Source organism: Salvelinus namaycush, chromosome 4 (assembly GCF_016432855.1).
Source record: "Salvelinus namaycush isolate Seneca chromosome 4, SaNama_1.0, whole genome shotgun sequence".
Lineage (NCBI taxonomy): Eukaryota > Metazoa > Chordata > Actinopteri > Salmoniformes > Salmonidae > Salvelinus > Salvelinus namaycush.
In genome coordinates this window covers 60369552-60386022 of record NC_052310.1, presented here as the reverse complement: position 1 = coordinate 60386022, position 16471 = coordinate 60369552, and the positions used below count along the sequence as shown (strand labels likewise).

General features: G+C 42.2%; 1 protein-coding gene across 2 annotated transcripts in view; it reads left to right on the top strand.

Annotated features, from left to right (window-relative positions):
• LOC120046688 (apoptosis-stimulating of p53 protein 2-like) overlaps window positions 1–16471 on the top strand; it is a 56070-nt gene that overhangs the window by 29890 nt on the left and 9709 nt on the right. Inside the window, exons 8-10 of one of the 2 annotated variants that reach the window (XM_038992105.1) lie at window positions 414–578; window positions 11706–11753; window positions 12424–12619. In XM_038992105.1, the coding sequence (XP_038848033.1) occupies window positions 414–578; window positions 11706–11753; window positions 12424–12619 (409 nt within the window). The remainder of the gene's footprint in view (window positions 1–413; window positions 579–11705; window positions 11754–12423; window positions 12620–16471) is intronic. The other variant, XM_038992106.1, reaches the window with a different exon arrangement.

Genomic DNA, 16471 nt, shown 5'->3' with positions numbered 1-16471 from the left:
GACAGAGCTTGAAGAATTTTTTAAAAGAATAATGTGCAATTGTATTGTACAATCCAGGTATGTAAAGCTCTTAGAGACTTACCCAGAAAGACTCACAGCTGTAATCGCTGCCAAAGGTGATTCTAACATTTATTTACTCAGGGGTCTGAATACTTATGTAAATCATATATTTCTGTATTTAATTTTCAGTAAATTTGCTAAAATTTCTAAAAACATGTTTTCACATTATGGGGTATTGGGTGTAGATGGGTGAGAAACAAAATACATTTTTAGCAATTTTTAATTCAGACTAACACAACAAAATGTGGAATAAGTCAAGGTGTATGAATACTTCTGATGGCGCACTGTATGTCCTCTACCCTGTCCTCCATCCTAGTTCAGCTCTCTGACATTGCATCTCTTGTCCCCTCTAGCTGCGTAACAAGCTGAACCAGGAACAGAACTCCAAGCTGCAGCATCAGAGAGACAGTCTGAACAAGCGCAACCTGGAGGTGGCCTCTATGGACAAAAGGGTCAGTGAGCTCCGAGACCGCCTCTGGAAGAAGAAGGCCGCTCTGCAGCAGAAAGAGAATCTGCCTGTGAGTGTACACACACGCACATAGTGTACATGCACATATACTGTACACGCACAAACGCATGCGCTCTCGCACACACACATGCACACACATGAGTCAGAACACCTACTTTGACATCTTAAGACTTTGTGAAAGAAATGGAAATGTTTATAGTGAAGCACACCCCATCAAAATTGATAACCTGAGCGCCCCCTTGGGGCTGTAGAATATAAACACAACTGTATTTTGTTTACCTCTGAAAGCCCCAGATGCCCTGGCCCTCAGAGCCGGCCTCTATCAAAAAAGTAAGACTCCTCAAGCCTGTCTCTTGCTGCCTTTCTGCACTGACAAACAAATCACTGACTCACAGGACTGAAATACCCTCAGATATCTCCTTCCACAGTTCACCTTTTCAATCTCTCTCTATTCAGTGTTCTTCAACCCTCGTCCCTGGGACCCACAGAGTGGGGGCTTCTCCCAGCCCAGTACTAACACCTGATTAAGGTATTTTAGTGCTTGGCTGGAGCAAAAGCCTGCACCCAGGTGGCTCCCAAAGATCCGGATTGAAGGACACTGGTGGAATGAATCATTGTTTTGATCCTTGTCACAGGGTTGATTTTGCTATCTCAGTTTACACTCAACATTCCCTCTCTTCAGCCCAACTTGGCAAAAACAACTCCAGGAGAGGGGAGGAGACTAGAGCTTAGGCAGGCAGGCAGACAGACAGGAATGCCAGAGGAGATGGTATCACTGCCTGGTATCTCTCTGCTCCTCTTCCTCTGAATTGTTTTTGACTCCTGTGGTTTCCATTGCACTTTTTAATCTATGTAAACATGGAACTTTTGAATCTGTCTTTGAAAGATTTTGTGAGGAAATTGTCAGGACACATGAGATTTGCTGTAGCTATTAGTGTACTAGAACAACGTGTAAGGGTGAGGAGTGTTTGTCAAATGGAAACTGATTTGCTCAGGCACTCAAATTCTTAAATTACGTTAGTAAATCCCAGGCATGATTTATTATGATTTTACATGTTTCATGTGGTGGGCAATTTACAGAATCTATCCTCGATCAGTGGTATTTTAATAGAGAAACAAAACCACTGTCAAATGAATAGACACCACCCTTTACTTTCCTCCTTGATAACTCTATCATGTTGTATCTCAATCAAACTAACTTAATGTGGGGAGTCTAGATTTACAGTGCCTTCAGAAAGTATTCTTACCCCTTGACTTATTCCACATTTTGTTGTTAGAACCTGAATTTAAAATTAATTAAATATGTATATTTTTACCCATCTACACACAATACCTCATAACTACAAACTGAACAAATGTTTTTAGAAATGTTTGCAAATTTATTGAAAATGAAATATAGAAATATCTACTTTACATAAGTATTCACACCCCTGAGTCAATACTTTGTAGAAGCACCTTTTGCAGCGATTACAGCTGTGAGTCTTTCTGGCTAAGTCTCAAGGAGCTTTCCACACCTGGAAGGTGCAACATTTGCACATTTATTCCTTTGAAAATTATTCAAGCTCTGTCATTGGTTTTTGATCATTGCTTGACAACCATTTTCAGGTCTTGCCATAGATTTTCTTGTAGATTTAAGTCAAAACTGTAACTTGGCCACTCATGAACATTATGTGTTTTTGGTAAACACCTCTAGTGTAGATTTGGCCTTGTGTTTTAGGTTATTGTCCTGCTGAAAGGTGAATTAATCTACCAGTGTCAGATGGTGAGCAGACTGAACCAGGTTTCCTATAGGATTTTGCCTGTGCTTAACTCCATTCTGTTGTTTATTTATCCTGAAACATCCCCCAGTCCTTAACAATTACAAGCATACCCATAACATGATGCAGCCACCACCATGCTTGAAAGGGGATTTGCCCCAAACATAACACTTTGTAACTACAATGTTGTTGATCCATCCTCAGTTTTCTCCAATCACAGCCAATAAACTGGTGAAATCCCTGAGCGGTTTCCTTCCTCTCCGGCAACTGAGTTAGGAAGGAAGCCTGTATCTTTTTAGTGACTGGGTGTATTGATACACCAACCCAAGTGTAATTAATAACTTCACTTTGCTCAAAGGGATATTCAATATCTTTTTTATTTTTTATCCATCGACCAATAGGTGCCCTCACTGGTCTTTTGTGGTTGAATTTGTGTTTGAAATTCATTGCATGAGGGACCTTACATATAATTGTATGTGTGGGGTACAGAGATAAGGTAGTCATTCAACAATTATGTTAAACACTATTATTGCACACACAACTTATTATGTGACTTGTTAAGCACATTTTTACTCCTGAACATATTTAGGCTTGCCATAACAAAGGGTTGACATTTCAGCTTTTCATTTTTAATTTAGTTGTAAAAATGTCATAAAACACAATTCCACATTATTGAGTGTTGTGTGTGTAGGCCAGTGACAAAAACAAATCTAAATGGAATCCGTTTTAAATTCAGGTTGTAACACGACAAAATGTGGAAAAAGTAAATGGGTGTGAATACTTTCTGAAGGCACTTAATCTGTCCGTTTGAGTAACTTTATGCCTACTAATCCAAGTTTGAATTTTTTACATTTTATTATAATTTAAAGGGCCATTTCCCAAAATGTTAATCTCCTGCACCACCCAAACATCAACATAATATTATGTGAAAATGACAAGTTTCTATGTGTTGTAGTCATAAAGATGCACACAAAGTGTTTTTGGATAATCATCTGGTGTGTATTATGTGATTTTAACCAACTACTACTAACCTTTGCCCTACTCATAGTTGGTTAAAATCACAGGATGCACACCAGATTTCATAAGTGTCGCCAGATGGTGTCATCAGAAACACTTAACTTCCTGTTTTTTACTTAACATAGAAACACACCACTTTCACATTTTTGGTATGGTGCTGGAGATGATGAATATGAAGTTGAAAATGTTTCCTTAAAAGTGTGCATGTCACTGATCACAATATTCCCTGGTTCATATGATATTTGCATAGAGAATTTCATAAAGTATATATTAAGCTGTATATGTACAAATGTGACCACATTTGAAATTGTGTTATTTTACATGAGATAAAATAGATTCAGAGCTAGAGCATGGTATATCGTACACTGCAGTTGAGGAACAATAGGAAAGTAATTCTGGTTTTGAAGTTGATAAACTTGTAACCCCACTTTTGAGAAAATGTCCGTTGAATGTTTTGGTACACCTTCTGGAGAGCTCTTTGTCTACACCCATTCAGTATCGTTCACACCCTCTTAAGCCCCACCCAACTCTTTAAGGATTCACATGTGAGGCCATGTGGTAATCAAATAAAATCTAAGTTAATTTGTCACATATACAGGTGTCAACGGTACAGTGAAGTGGTTACTTGCATAGTAGCAATATAAAAAACAGAAGTGTACAGACAAAAATATTTTATTATTAATAGATGACGCTTACCCGACACACTAAATTGATGGGTCATCTGAAGGAAATGCTATAACCACCCCCCATACACATCTAGCTAAGTGGATGGGTCACACTTTTCTAGACATGTACACATGTTCATCCAGTAGATGAATCCAGTAGATGGCCGCAATCAACCCCACACCTGACACACCTGGCAAATTTTTGTTTAGACATGTAGCTAGCTAATCAATGAACCGGCATAATCCCAACTCATACTACTACCAATACAAACATTGTCATAGATGTAGTATGAATCTGCAGGCAGCTAAAGCTAACAAAGTAGGTTCAATGTTAGCTAGCTAACATTAGGCTATAACTAGCAATGCAAATGGGTTTCTGATTCAAAAAATATTACTACACAGATCATACATGTAATGTTAGCTAGTGAGCCAGCAAGCTAACCTTTCCTCGCTAACTAACAGTATGCTTTAACTTGCAATAAAAAATACTTTCTGACCAAATTATGAACATATCTGAAAATATAGCTAGACTCTTACCCGTATTCATGGATGAATGCTTCACGGCAGACTGGAACCATTTAACTCCATTTTGTTTGTAGCTACATATTGTTTGACCAGCGTTGTGTCAAGTCACTCCGGTTCACATTGACCGTGTGTGTGCAGAAAGTAGCCCATCACTTTTTCCATCTGATCTGTCGATAGCGCCGGCTAAATTCAGGGAATCAATGTTGTTGAGGAAAGTAGAAAACTTTTGTAGTTCTCAATGGCTAACTTTATATCTTTCAAAAACAGCGAGGTAGAAAAGACTGTCAACACTCACGTTATAGACAGAAGCAAGCTACATGGCAGACCAATCCAAACTCATCTCTCGACATGTCCAGCCCATTCATTATCTCAACCAATCATGGCTAGCAGGAAGGTTCCTGTATTTATCCGTGGCTAAACCAACTAGGCTCGTAATTTAATACTTGTTTTCATATTTATGGATGGAATACAAGTTTGTTATTAAGGCATTTCTGCCAAAAAACGCATTCTGATCAAAAATAAATGTTTACGTTCAAATGCCGCTCCTGTGAAGTAGTGACGTACGACATACGCCTAGTTTCCTGAAACGAGTCACAAATAGTCTGCTTTGTAAACTGCTTTGGATGAAAGTGTATACTAAGCAAAACACATTCTATGCCATTAGACCCCCCTCCAAGCTGCAGTGCTAAAACTCACAGAATTAATAATTCAACCACATACTGTAGTGGAATTAATCCTTCTCTTAATAGGCATACTTAATCATTTTATATACATGAAAACCACCAGTGTAGCTCTCACCAGTAACCACGAGCACAACTGTTCCTTGATTTTAACTGGCAGTTTTATTCTGTAGTTTTAGTCAGAATTATCACCTTCCGTGAGAACTATAAAATAAATTAAAATACAGTTAAGCACACTCTTACAACTTTCTTGTCTTATGAGTCACTTATTAGCATGATATAACTCTGAAGTGCTTACATACATAAAAAAACGTTTAGCTGGAGATAACAGTATGAGATTAAACACATGAATAAAGGAAAAATACTTACTTAAACTTCACACCTCTTATTCCTGACATGAATTCACGCTTCATCCTTAATTATTATAAAGTTACCATCCTAACATACACGCTTCAACCTTTACGAACTACACCCGAAGACATGAAAAACCTAGCTAACCCAGCGTGAGATTGCCTTCACTCGACAAGTGTGTTGCTACGATAATAATCCCTGTTACAACAGTTCTTGGCCACGTAGTTCCGCTTGTCTTACCATTTCCCCCGCATAGCGAACACGTAAACAATTCAAAAAAACAACAGACTGACAGGTTAATTGTCAGTTACACTCCCACCAATCACCTGTGATTTCTGTGAAGGGGTTCTTCAGTTCTGGGTTATTGTCTGAGATCTCCCCACCTTGATTTGTCCTTTGGGAAGTTCCTCCTGCCAAAGAAAGTCTGGACCTGTGAACCAGTTGGAAGCCATAAGCTGTTCTGATGTGAGACCCCTGGAAGCGTGATCCGCAGGATTCTCTTGAGAGGTCACATATCTTGTTAGGGATCTGTTCTTTGCTTAATGCATTGAATACGGTTAGCTACAAAGATGTGGAATCTTCTGGCTTCATTGTTGATGTAGCCAAGAACTACCTTCGAGTCTGTCCAGAAGTATTCCTGTAGACCTTGTTTCTCTAGCTCCTTTTTGAGCATGTCACTTGTTCGAACAGCTACCACCACTGCTGAAAGTTCCAGTCGTGGTATGGTCGTAACCTTGGAAGCGGCGACTCTCGACTTCCCCATAACTAAGGAGCAATGAACTTCTCCTGCTGTGCTGATTGTTCTGAGGTATGAGCACTCTGGAACTTGTCTGATGCGACACACCAGAGTTCGCCAAGCGCTCTCTCCGTGTGTGGTTCATCCAGAGCCATATCCAGGTCTTTGGTACCCTCTGCACGTTCTTCCTTGGGAATTGTGGCTATAAATTCATTGCTGTTGGAGATAAACTTGTGCAACCGAAGTTTGCCGATGCTGCAAAGCTCCCTTGCTTCTTTCACCAGCTGGGCCGCTTCATCTACAGACGATACGCTCGTCAACCCATCATCAACATAAAAGTTCCTTTCTATGAACTGCATAGACTCCTTGCTGAAGCTTCCTCGTCCTTCAGCAGCAAGATGTTTGAGACCATAGTTGGCGCAACCAGGAGATGAAGCTGCGCCGAATAAGTGGACCTTCATACGATACACTGAGGTTTGAGACTCTAGATCTCCGTTCTCCCACCAAAGGAATGCAGATAATCTTGGTCTTCTGCTTTCACATGAAACTGGTGGAACATGCGCTCTACGTCACACATGATTGCGACTGGACCCTTACGGAAACGGCAAAGGACACCCAGCAATGTGTTTGTCAACTCTGGACCAGTAAGGAGATGGTCATTCAAGGACGTCTCTCGAAACTTCTCTGAACAGTCAAAGATGACTCGTATCTTCCCAGGCTTTTGTGGGGGATAAACCCCATGGTGCGGGATGTATCATGCTGGATGCTTGTTAATTTCCTCCTCGGAGACCTTCTCAGCATCTCCACAAGCTATGGTCTCTTTCATGAAGGTTGTGTAGTCCTTGTAGTACTCTTTGTCTCTCCTTATCCTCCTTTTCAAGGCACTTGAGACGGTGAACTGCACATGTCTTATTGTTCGGCAGGTTGGTGCTTTCTTCCTTAAACGGCAGAGGCATCTCGTAATGTCCATCGTCCTTGCATCTGATGCCTGCTTTCATTTTTGTCAGGAACCAGATATCCTCTTGAGATATGAGTTCCTCTTCTGCGGCTCTCATGTTGAAGTTGGATTCAATCGTCTTGATAATGTCCAGTGCTGTTATTACCTCTCTTACGTGTGTTCTACAAACATAGTTTACTTGATTTGTGAGGTTGGTAGAGGATTGAAGACTTGGCATCACCTGTCTAACGATAACCCGATGACTCACTCCAATAGCATCGCCATAGTCGATGCATGGGTTTCCACAGCCGACTATGCTCCAGCCAAGGTCTGTTCTCTGAGCAAAAGACTGATTTTCCTTACCAGACACAAGTTATCTTGGAAGGAGAGCCTGGGAGCAGTTGTAGCCAATTAAGAGACCGACATCACAGCTCTGTTGAGGAGCAATCTCCTCTGCAATGTGTTCAAGATGAGACCATGCTCTTGCAGTCTCTGCAGTGGGAATATGATCTCTGTTTGCGGGAATAAACTCTCTCGAGTAGGTCGTTGGCAGAGGGATTTTCTTCTCCAAGTAAAACCCTCTAATCTGCAAACCAGACAGCTTCTGGCAGGGCACAATGGTATTCCTTGAAGCCATTGTAGAAGGTTTCAGTTGTACTGGCTCCTTCCTTGTATTGAGAGCTTTTGTTGTCTCTTCAAGGATAACAGTGGTGTCGCTCTGGGTGTCAAGAAGTGCGTACATGAGAACTTCACGATCTGGCTCGCTTGTGGTTGACACCCATACTGGAATGATTGTGGAGGTTTGAGTGTTGTTAATGTCCCTTACGACTCTGTTAGATATGGCCTCATTTGACGCCCTTGTCCCCTTATCTTGTGGGGGCTCTTTCCTATCCCTTGACCTTTCTTTAGTACGATCTTCGTTCATGCAGGATGGATGCCTCCTCTGACAGGTGTCACAGGTGTTCCTGTTATCACAATCTTTCAAACGATGCCCAGGCCTTAAACAGCCAAAGCACAATTTATTTTCTTGAACAAACTTCTGTCGCTCTGCGGTGGGCTTATCCAAGAACTTCCAACATTTGTGGAGACTGTGACCTGACTTCTCTCAGAAGACACAACTAGTAACAGTACCTTTTTCATCGGAGTTAGTTGCTAATACCCTTGCTCCAGGGCTTTGAATCCTTGGCGTCTTAGGTTTCCCATCTTCACTTGGTTTCAAAGCTTAAAGGGATGTTACAGGATTGCAAGCCATCTTGTCTTCTCTCGTGAGAAACTTCACAAACTGGCTGAAGCTAGGAAAGGTCTCAGTTTCTTCTAAGATGTCTATAACCTTTGTATTCCATCTTGAAGTTAGCCAATCTGGAAGTTTAGTGAGGATCTTTTGGTTATCATTACAGTCATTAAGCACCTCAAGGCCCTTATTCTGAGACATAGCAGCCTCACAGCTGCGAAGAAAGTCTACAAGGTTTCTAAGTTCAAGACTGTCCTTGGATCCTATCTTAGGCCATGCATTGAGCTTATCTCTGAAGGACTTGGCAATGAGGAATTTGTTTACGTACCTTTCTTCAAGAATGGTCCACACAGCATGGTAGGCTGACTCTGTTCCCAACAGAAAGTAACTTCGATGGTATTCTTGGCAGGCCCACCAACATATTTTCTTAAGTAGTATATTTTCTCAGTTGCTGGTATGTTCTTCCTGTCTATCAGAGTCTGAAAAGAGACCTTCCAGTCAGTGAAAGAGACTTGTTCTCCGTTGAATGTTACTGGTTCAGGTATGGGGAGGCAGCTTACACTGATGGATTCCGTTAGTAATCTGACCATGGTCTTGGTGCCATTTTCTTGTTGTGTGCTTGTCACAACATGTTGTGGTGAGAGACTCTGAAATGAGCAACTTCTGTGCATGACTTCTTTCTCTTTCACAGATTTGCAGTTAGAGTAGTTCTCTCTTCTCGTCCTCTGAGTATTCATCTTGCTCGTACACTCCGCTGTCCTCTTCTTATCTTCATCTTCGAGTCTCTGAAGCTCTACTAGTTGGCATTCTTGCTTAACCATTACTTCTAAAGCTGCTTGGTTAGCAGCAACTTCTGCCGCAGCCTCTTGTCTCTTGACAGATGACACACTTGAGCGTCCGGAGGTGACCTTTTGAGTTGCTTTGAGACTGGGAGGATGCAATTGAGTGCTGATAGTTGAGACTTGACTTATGTGAGAGTTCGGACATGCACAAGGAATTGCTCTCATTCCAGTGCAGCTTTCTATTTGGTTACTTTGAGCTTCTTACCTGCTTTCTAACTGACACCTTACAGTCTTGATAATAGACCTTGTAACTGCTTCGCAAGTATCAAATCTGCGGCGCATATCATTGTCGGGAATGCCGATTTGACGCAAATTTACATAGGCAATGTTTAGATCTGTAGAGGTATGGCTAAACTTGTTTAGGAGGTATTGTAGTAGGTCTTCAGAGCAACAGCCTGTCAGTGACAGTTTTGCCTCCTTTTACCAGACCCTTCCACTTCTCATAGCTGACACTGAAACGATGTTCAAGCTGTCTCCACCTTTCGTCGCTCAGTTCTCTGCCCTTTTCAGTTAACCTGCGGACCCTCTCACCTCTTCGTGGCTCTTGTTGTGATGTCTCATTAGCAGCCTCTGTATCATCATTCGCTGGCAGCCGTGACTCCACACCGGTCTCTTCCTGCTGCTCTGTTTGTTGTGATGAAGGTTTGACGTTCCCGAGGTGTTGCTGCGGCTGCTCAACTTGACCCATCCCATCCCCTGTCACCTTTAGTGAAACTACCTCTTTCTGACATTCTAGATAAGGTTTGGATAAGTGAGTATGTCATTTATAGTCTAATTCACTGTAATTTAAACCTTGGTACATGATATAAACACGTATAACGCTTTTAACAAAAGCTTGAACAAACACTTTACCAAACAATTACACTATTAACTTACAGGTGAAAATATGATTAATAGGTGTATGCTAACCCTTAATGTTTTGTAGCTATATATATTTTTTAGTAAGTATCAACAACAAAAAAATTCCAGTAATGCACATACCAGTGATACTTTTCAGATAGAAAGAGCAGATGCATAATTATAGCAAGTCTTAATGAAATACACAACTATCTCCAGCCCTTACGAATTGTAATCTTAAAGGTTCTTATTAGCAGTTCACAAGGCTCGGACCACCTTCAAACACCTTGACTTGTACTTGCGTGTCTGACTTTCCTGTTAGCCTTGACCTTATGTTGCCTCACCACGCTTCCTTATGTGGAGATTTTCTTCTTAGGTTTCAGGTAGGTGCAAAACTCTTATCTGACAGCCTACCAGGACTTGGGAATCTTGTAGACGTTTTACAGCTGGATGAGATTCTTATTTCTCTCTTGCTTGTGAAGAGCATTGAGTTCTCACTGTAGCTCCCTCCAGTAACCACGAACACAACCGTTCCTTGATTTTAACTGGCGGCTTTTTATTCTGTAGTTTTAGTCAGAATTATCACCTTCTGTGAGAACTATAAAATAGATGAAAGTACAGTTAAGCACACTCTTACAACTTTCTTGTCTTATGAGTCACTTATTAGCTTGATATAACTCTGAAGTGCTTACATACATAAAAAAACATTTAGCTGGAGATAACAGTATCAGATTAAACACATGAATAAAGGAAAAATACTTAATTGGCTGCTTATTACAGAAGGGAGGAAATCAAAAACGTCACTTTTATTCCTGGCATGAATTTACGCTTCATCCTTAATTATTATAACGTTACAATCCTAACATACACGCTTCAACCTTTACGAACTACACCCGAAGACATGAAAAACCTAGCTAACACAGTGTGGGATTGCCTTCACTCGACAAGTGTGTTGCTACGATAATAATCCCTGTTACAACAGTTCTTAGCCACGTAGTTCTGCTTGTTTTACCATTTCCCCCGCATAGCGAACACGTAAGCAATTCAAACAAAAAACAACGACATAGACTGACAGGTTACTTGTCAGTTACAACCAGTAGAAAATAATGTAATACATTATTAAAGAAGTCCACCATCTTTTGAAGTCCTCTCTCCTATGTTGAAGGGAAGAGCTGAGGTAAAGAAAGGAGAGAGCTGAAGAGGTAAAGGTGTAATATGAATGTACTGTAGTTATTACAGATGAAAGCAGAGAAGCTGAAGGCTGAATAGAGCAGGACTCTTTGAGGAGGGGATTTAGTGACAGTCTGCCTCGAATTATAATGAGCAGGGCTTTTTCAGGCGGCCACAAAGAGCCGTTACGTTTACCCTTCTCTCTGGCCAACTACACAGCAAGGGTCTGTCTGACATCACCTGGAAGGCATGTTTCAAACACATTGGTTGCGAAACGCTAGCCTGAAAGATGTCAGCATAGAATCACCTCACCTCGCTCCGTCTGAGCATATGGGAGGAACTGATCAATAACGACTTATGTACTTGTATGGGGTTTGACTACTAGTGTGTTCAACTGCTGTTGCCTTTTGTGTTTTTGTTTTCTCAAGAATGGCTACCCTGGTAAGGAGAGGGCTTCGAAAGACGCTCATCCCCAGGTACAGTAACTAATGGCAGAGCTGGACCTGACATAGACACCCACTGATCTCTTCAGCATGACTTGGTAGAGCAGCATTTGCCGTAGGATTATCTGCATTTCTGTTTCCCGTAGCGGAGTGCAGTTGATTAGATCTTGTTTTAAAGGGCACGGCTTGACTTATTTAATCTGCTCCGTTGCGTAAGACCTCATTTTACACAACTGCTAAAGTTTGTTTTCTGAACCAAAAACTTTCGGAGAAAGACTTTGGTTATATTGGAACGTAAAAGAGAGCTGATAGTTTGGTCTGTGTTTTTTTCCTAAATGTTTCAGAGTTCAACTTGATCAGGCTTTATGTGGGGTAGTTGGAGTATTTTTCAACACAGTTTAGCTCCCTTAAATGAGCTTTTATCATATTTTCATCCATAACTTCAAACACTCCTTTGTGTATTTAGAATAGTGGCAAATAGACTAACAGCGTAATCTACTACTAAGCTGAGGGAGATGCTTAAAAAATGTATTATTTCTGTTTTTGTGCTGTACTTTTCACTCTTTACATACTGTGTCTGTCAGTGAGTGACCCTGTTGTTCCTCCACACTGATGACATGCTGGATCTGTATGTTTGGCTTGCTCTGAACTGTCTGTCTAACTCTCTCTCTCTCCCTCCCTCCATCTCTCTTTCTCCCTCTAGCTGCCCTCTGATGGTCCGGGTGGTCAGCAGCAGCATCAGGGTCCTTCTCGTGTGGCGGCTGTCGGCCCGTACATCCAGTCGTCCACCATGCCTCGCGGCCCAGTGAGACACGAGCTGCTGGTCAAACCTGCTGTCTACCCCGACGGCACCGCTAACATGCCTGCACAACCAGATCCCCAGGGCGAGGCCAACACAGGTGCGACAGTGACCTTTAACCTTACAGATGTTCATTTCACCTTTCCCCTCTCACTTCCTCCCTCTTGGCCCTGGCAAACGTTTGCCTGTCAATTCTTCTGCTGAAGTCTCCACTCCACCTCTTACGCTCACAGTCTCCTTTTAATTAAGGTACTCTATATCTCTACCTCAGCTGAGTGATAAATAAAATCCAGATGACGAGCTTGTAAGAGGTTTGACATGTGACTGAGTTCCCCACCCTCAACAGGAGCTGAGGATTCTGAGATACCCCGGTTGATAGATGGGCTCTAGTTGTAAAGTGACTCTGAGCTCAGAAGGTAACCTAGGGGCTTGGTGCTCTGGTGTGGCTACTTCCTCTACCTTCCTCTTCCTCCCCCTAACCATAGATCTAGGATTTGATTACCCTACTAATTTGAACCTGAACCATTAGGGGGATTGAAAAGATACCAGACCTTGAATCAGGAGTTATGTTGCTGTGTTGTGGTGCCCGTCTGAGATGATAGCCTACCTTCTCCTTATCCATAATTCTTCCGCCACTAAATGGTGACTTATGTCTGCCAGGGTGGAATACCAGCCCTCATGTTGCTGTGTGATTGTGCATTCAGAGGTTGAACCAGGGAAAGCTCAGTAGTATCCTCTTCAGATTGGTCAAATACCTACTATGAATTTACCTAATCTACAGGTAACTGCCAAAATAAAGGAAACATCAACATAGTCTTAATAGGATGTTGGGCCAAAACAGCTTCAATGCCCAGATTCTACAAGTGTCTGGAACACTGTTGGAGGATCATGCAACACCATTCTTCCATGAGAAATTCCATAATTTGGTGTTTTGTTGATGGTGGTGGAATATGCTATCTCAGGCCCAGCTCCAGAATCTCCCATAAGTGTTCAATTGTGTTGAAATCTGGTGACTGAGACGACCATGGCATATGGTTTACATCGTTGACATGCTCATCAAACCATTCAGTGACCACTCGTGCCCTGTGGATGGGGGCATTGTCATCCTATGGGGGCATAGCCAAAATAATGGCCTGCCCAACATTTTTATGCATGATAGGATGTTAATTGCTTAATTAACTCAGGAACCACACCTGTGTGGAAGCACCTGCTTTCAATATACTTTGTATCCATAATGTACTCAAGTGTTTCCATTATTTTGGCAGTTACCTGTACATTGGCACTAAAGGCATCTACATGATTCCCATCCGAAACAGTTCAGAACAGTTTGTGCATATATTATGATGCCATTCTGTGATGTTTCTGTTCGTTCCCAGCTAGCAATGAGGGCCGCCCAGAAGCGGCCCTCTTCCGGGGAGCCGGAACTGATTGAATCAGCCCGGTGTCAGACTCGGCCCGGAATCAAAATGAATGACTGCCCAGAATCGTCCCAAGTACATCGGGCCGTTTCCGTCTACCAGAATTCAGCCGACTTTGCCGGCATCTTACCAGAATCCCCCCAGAAGCGACCCGATGAAAATGTAAATAAATCTATACAAAATTACCGGATTTAGTCATTTTAAATAGTACTATTATACATTTTATACATACAAATTATACCCATCCACAAAAAAAAACATTTTGTCTCGGAGGAAACACCGTACAACTGGTGACCGTGTCAGCGTGCATGCGCCAAGCCTGCCACAGGAGTCACTACAGCGTGATGGGACAAGGACATCCCGGCCAGCCAAACCCTCCCATATCTCGGACGACGCTGGGCCAATTGTTCATCGCCTCATGGGTCTCCCAGTCGCGGCCGGCACGGGTCTCGAACCAGCATCTGTAGATCCGCAGGTTGCACTGCAACGCAGTGTCATAGACCGCTGCGCCACTCGGGAAGGTCCAGCCACAAAGTCTTTAATGCTTATCAATTGCCTTGCACAAGTATCAAAATACTACACAGGACTCTTAAAGAATTTCATTTAAATGTTAATTGTATTTTATTTTATTTTTTGAAACAATGAGGAAAATATGGAAAAATAAATAAATAATGACATTTTTATTAATTATATAAAGCAGCCTGTGTAATCATCTGCCAGAGAGTAGCCCCAATCTGCCCGAGCCCCAAGTAATACATTTGGGCCAGATAACTGTCACCGGAATCGGCCCGAGCCCCAAGTAATACATTTAGGCCTGATAACTCACACCGGAATCGGCCCGAGCTCAATCCCTACATCCTAGCCATAAGTAATACTGCCAAAGGCGGCCCAGACTCAGGCCACATGACGTCGGCCGAGTCTGACTCTCAGCCGAGTGCTCCGACTCTCAGCCGGAATCGGCCTAGATCCACTGTGCTAGCTGGGTTTTGGTCTTCAGCAAGGTTTTTTTTCCGGCTGTTCATGCAAACAAATTTTGGTAGCCGAAGTCTACACCCATTCTTCAGTCATTGGTCAACAGTAGAGATTCTTCAATTACATTCCTTCCTGTAATGACATACTTATTCCACCAGAGGGGGAAGTAGTGCAAATTGATACGATGGTCAGATTACCCTATCCAAATTCTACAGTGCTTCTGAGTAGGAATGACAAATCCAGTACTATTTTACTCATGAGTGAGTAATGGATTTGACTCAATTGTTGGGCTGAATAGAATACCGGTGGAGATATTACATGTGCTCAATTTCCATTTCATATTCAGTCAACCAATTATTTCATGAGGACTTTTTAACTCATGAATTGAATATTCATTCACTTTTTGAATTGACTTAAATGTAAGGAAATTGACCCCAACACTGACAATAAGAGCTTTGATTCAGTCAGGTTGCATAAATGCCAAACTAATGACACACACACACAAAACCAGTTAAAGCACATTAGAGGTTGGTCTTTTTGTATTATCTACAGAATGACTCAGTCTTACTCATGCACTTGATCACTCACTTGTTCAGTCCGCCTTAAAGAACTACCCTGGTACAAGGAGGTGTGTGTGTGTGTGTGTGTGTGTGTGTGTGTGTGTGTGTGTGTGTGTGTGTGTGTGTGTGTGTGTGTGTGTGTGTGTGTGTGTGTGTGTGTGTGTGTGTGTGTGTAAGGGAGAGGCATCAATAAACATTCATGATATGAAATCAAAACTAGTCATTTCATCGGTCCATCTTTTCCTTTACACGTCCTCTTCAGCGCAAAATGAGAGAAAAACAGGAGTTAAAGTAACAGGTTTTCCCCAGTCTGCCGTGATGTTACATGCAATCACTTCTGCGTGATGAGCCAATATGCAGTGGGAAAGAAAAGCTGAACATCGAACATCTCTTCCCAACTATTTTGCTATCTATATGGCACGGCTGTACATTTGTTGGTCCTTAAATGAAATTGGTGTATATTTTTATGTATCTGGGAAAAAAAGGAGACCTAGGGGAGGAAAGAGGTGAATCTGCAGCCGGTCCAAACCCCTCCAGAGCTCTCCTCCATCGACGGGGAGTCTCCTTGCCTGGCCCCGGGTCCAGCCAGACCTACACCCCTCACCATGCCCACACTGGGCCCCCTGCTCTGGCCTATAACGGACCGAATCTTTAACACTAGATATCTGGATATCTAAGGCTCCTCTGCTTTTTGTCTCTCGTGCATTTTGGGTTATTTTAGAATCCAAGTTCTTGCTTAAGCCTCTGAAAGAGCTGCGGGCTAAGATGAAAAGTACACACTCCCTCTGGTGTGGTGTGCTCTGTGTGAATGTGTCCGCTTGTGCTTGCTGTTTGTTACCCTTTCAGTCGATGCTATATGGACAGAGAGAGAGAGTTGTGTGGGCGTGGAAATACGCTTTGAGGGGGTATGTTTGTTATGGAAGAAAAAAAAGGAGTTAGTATTGTCATCGTCATCTCTCTTTCTGCCAGATCTCTGTTGTTGTATGTGTTGCTGTGAGGCAA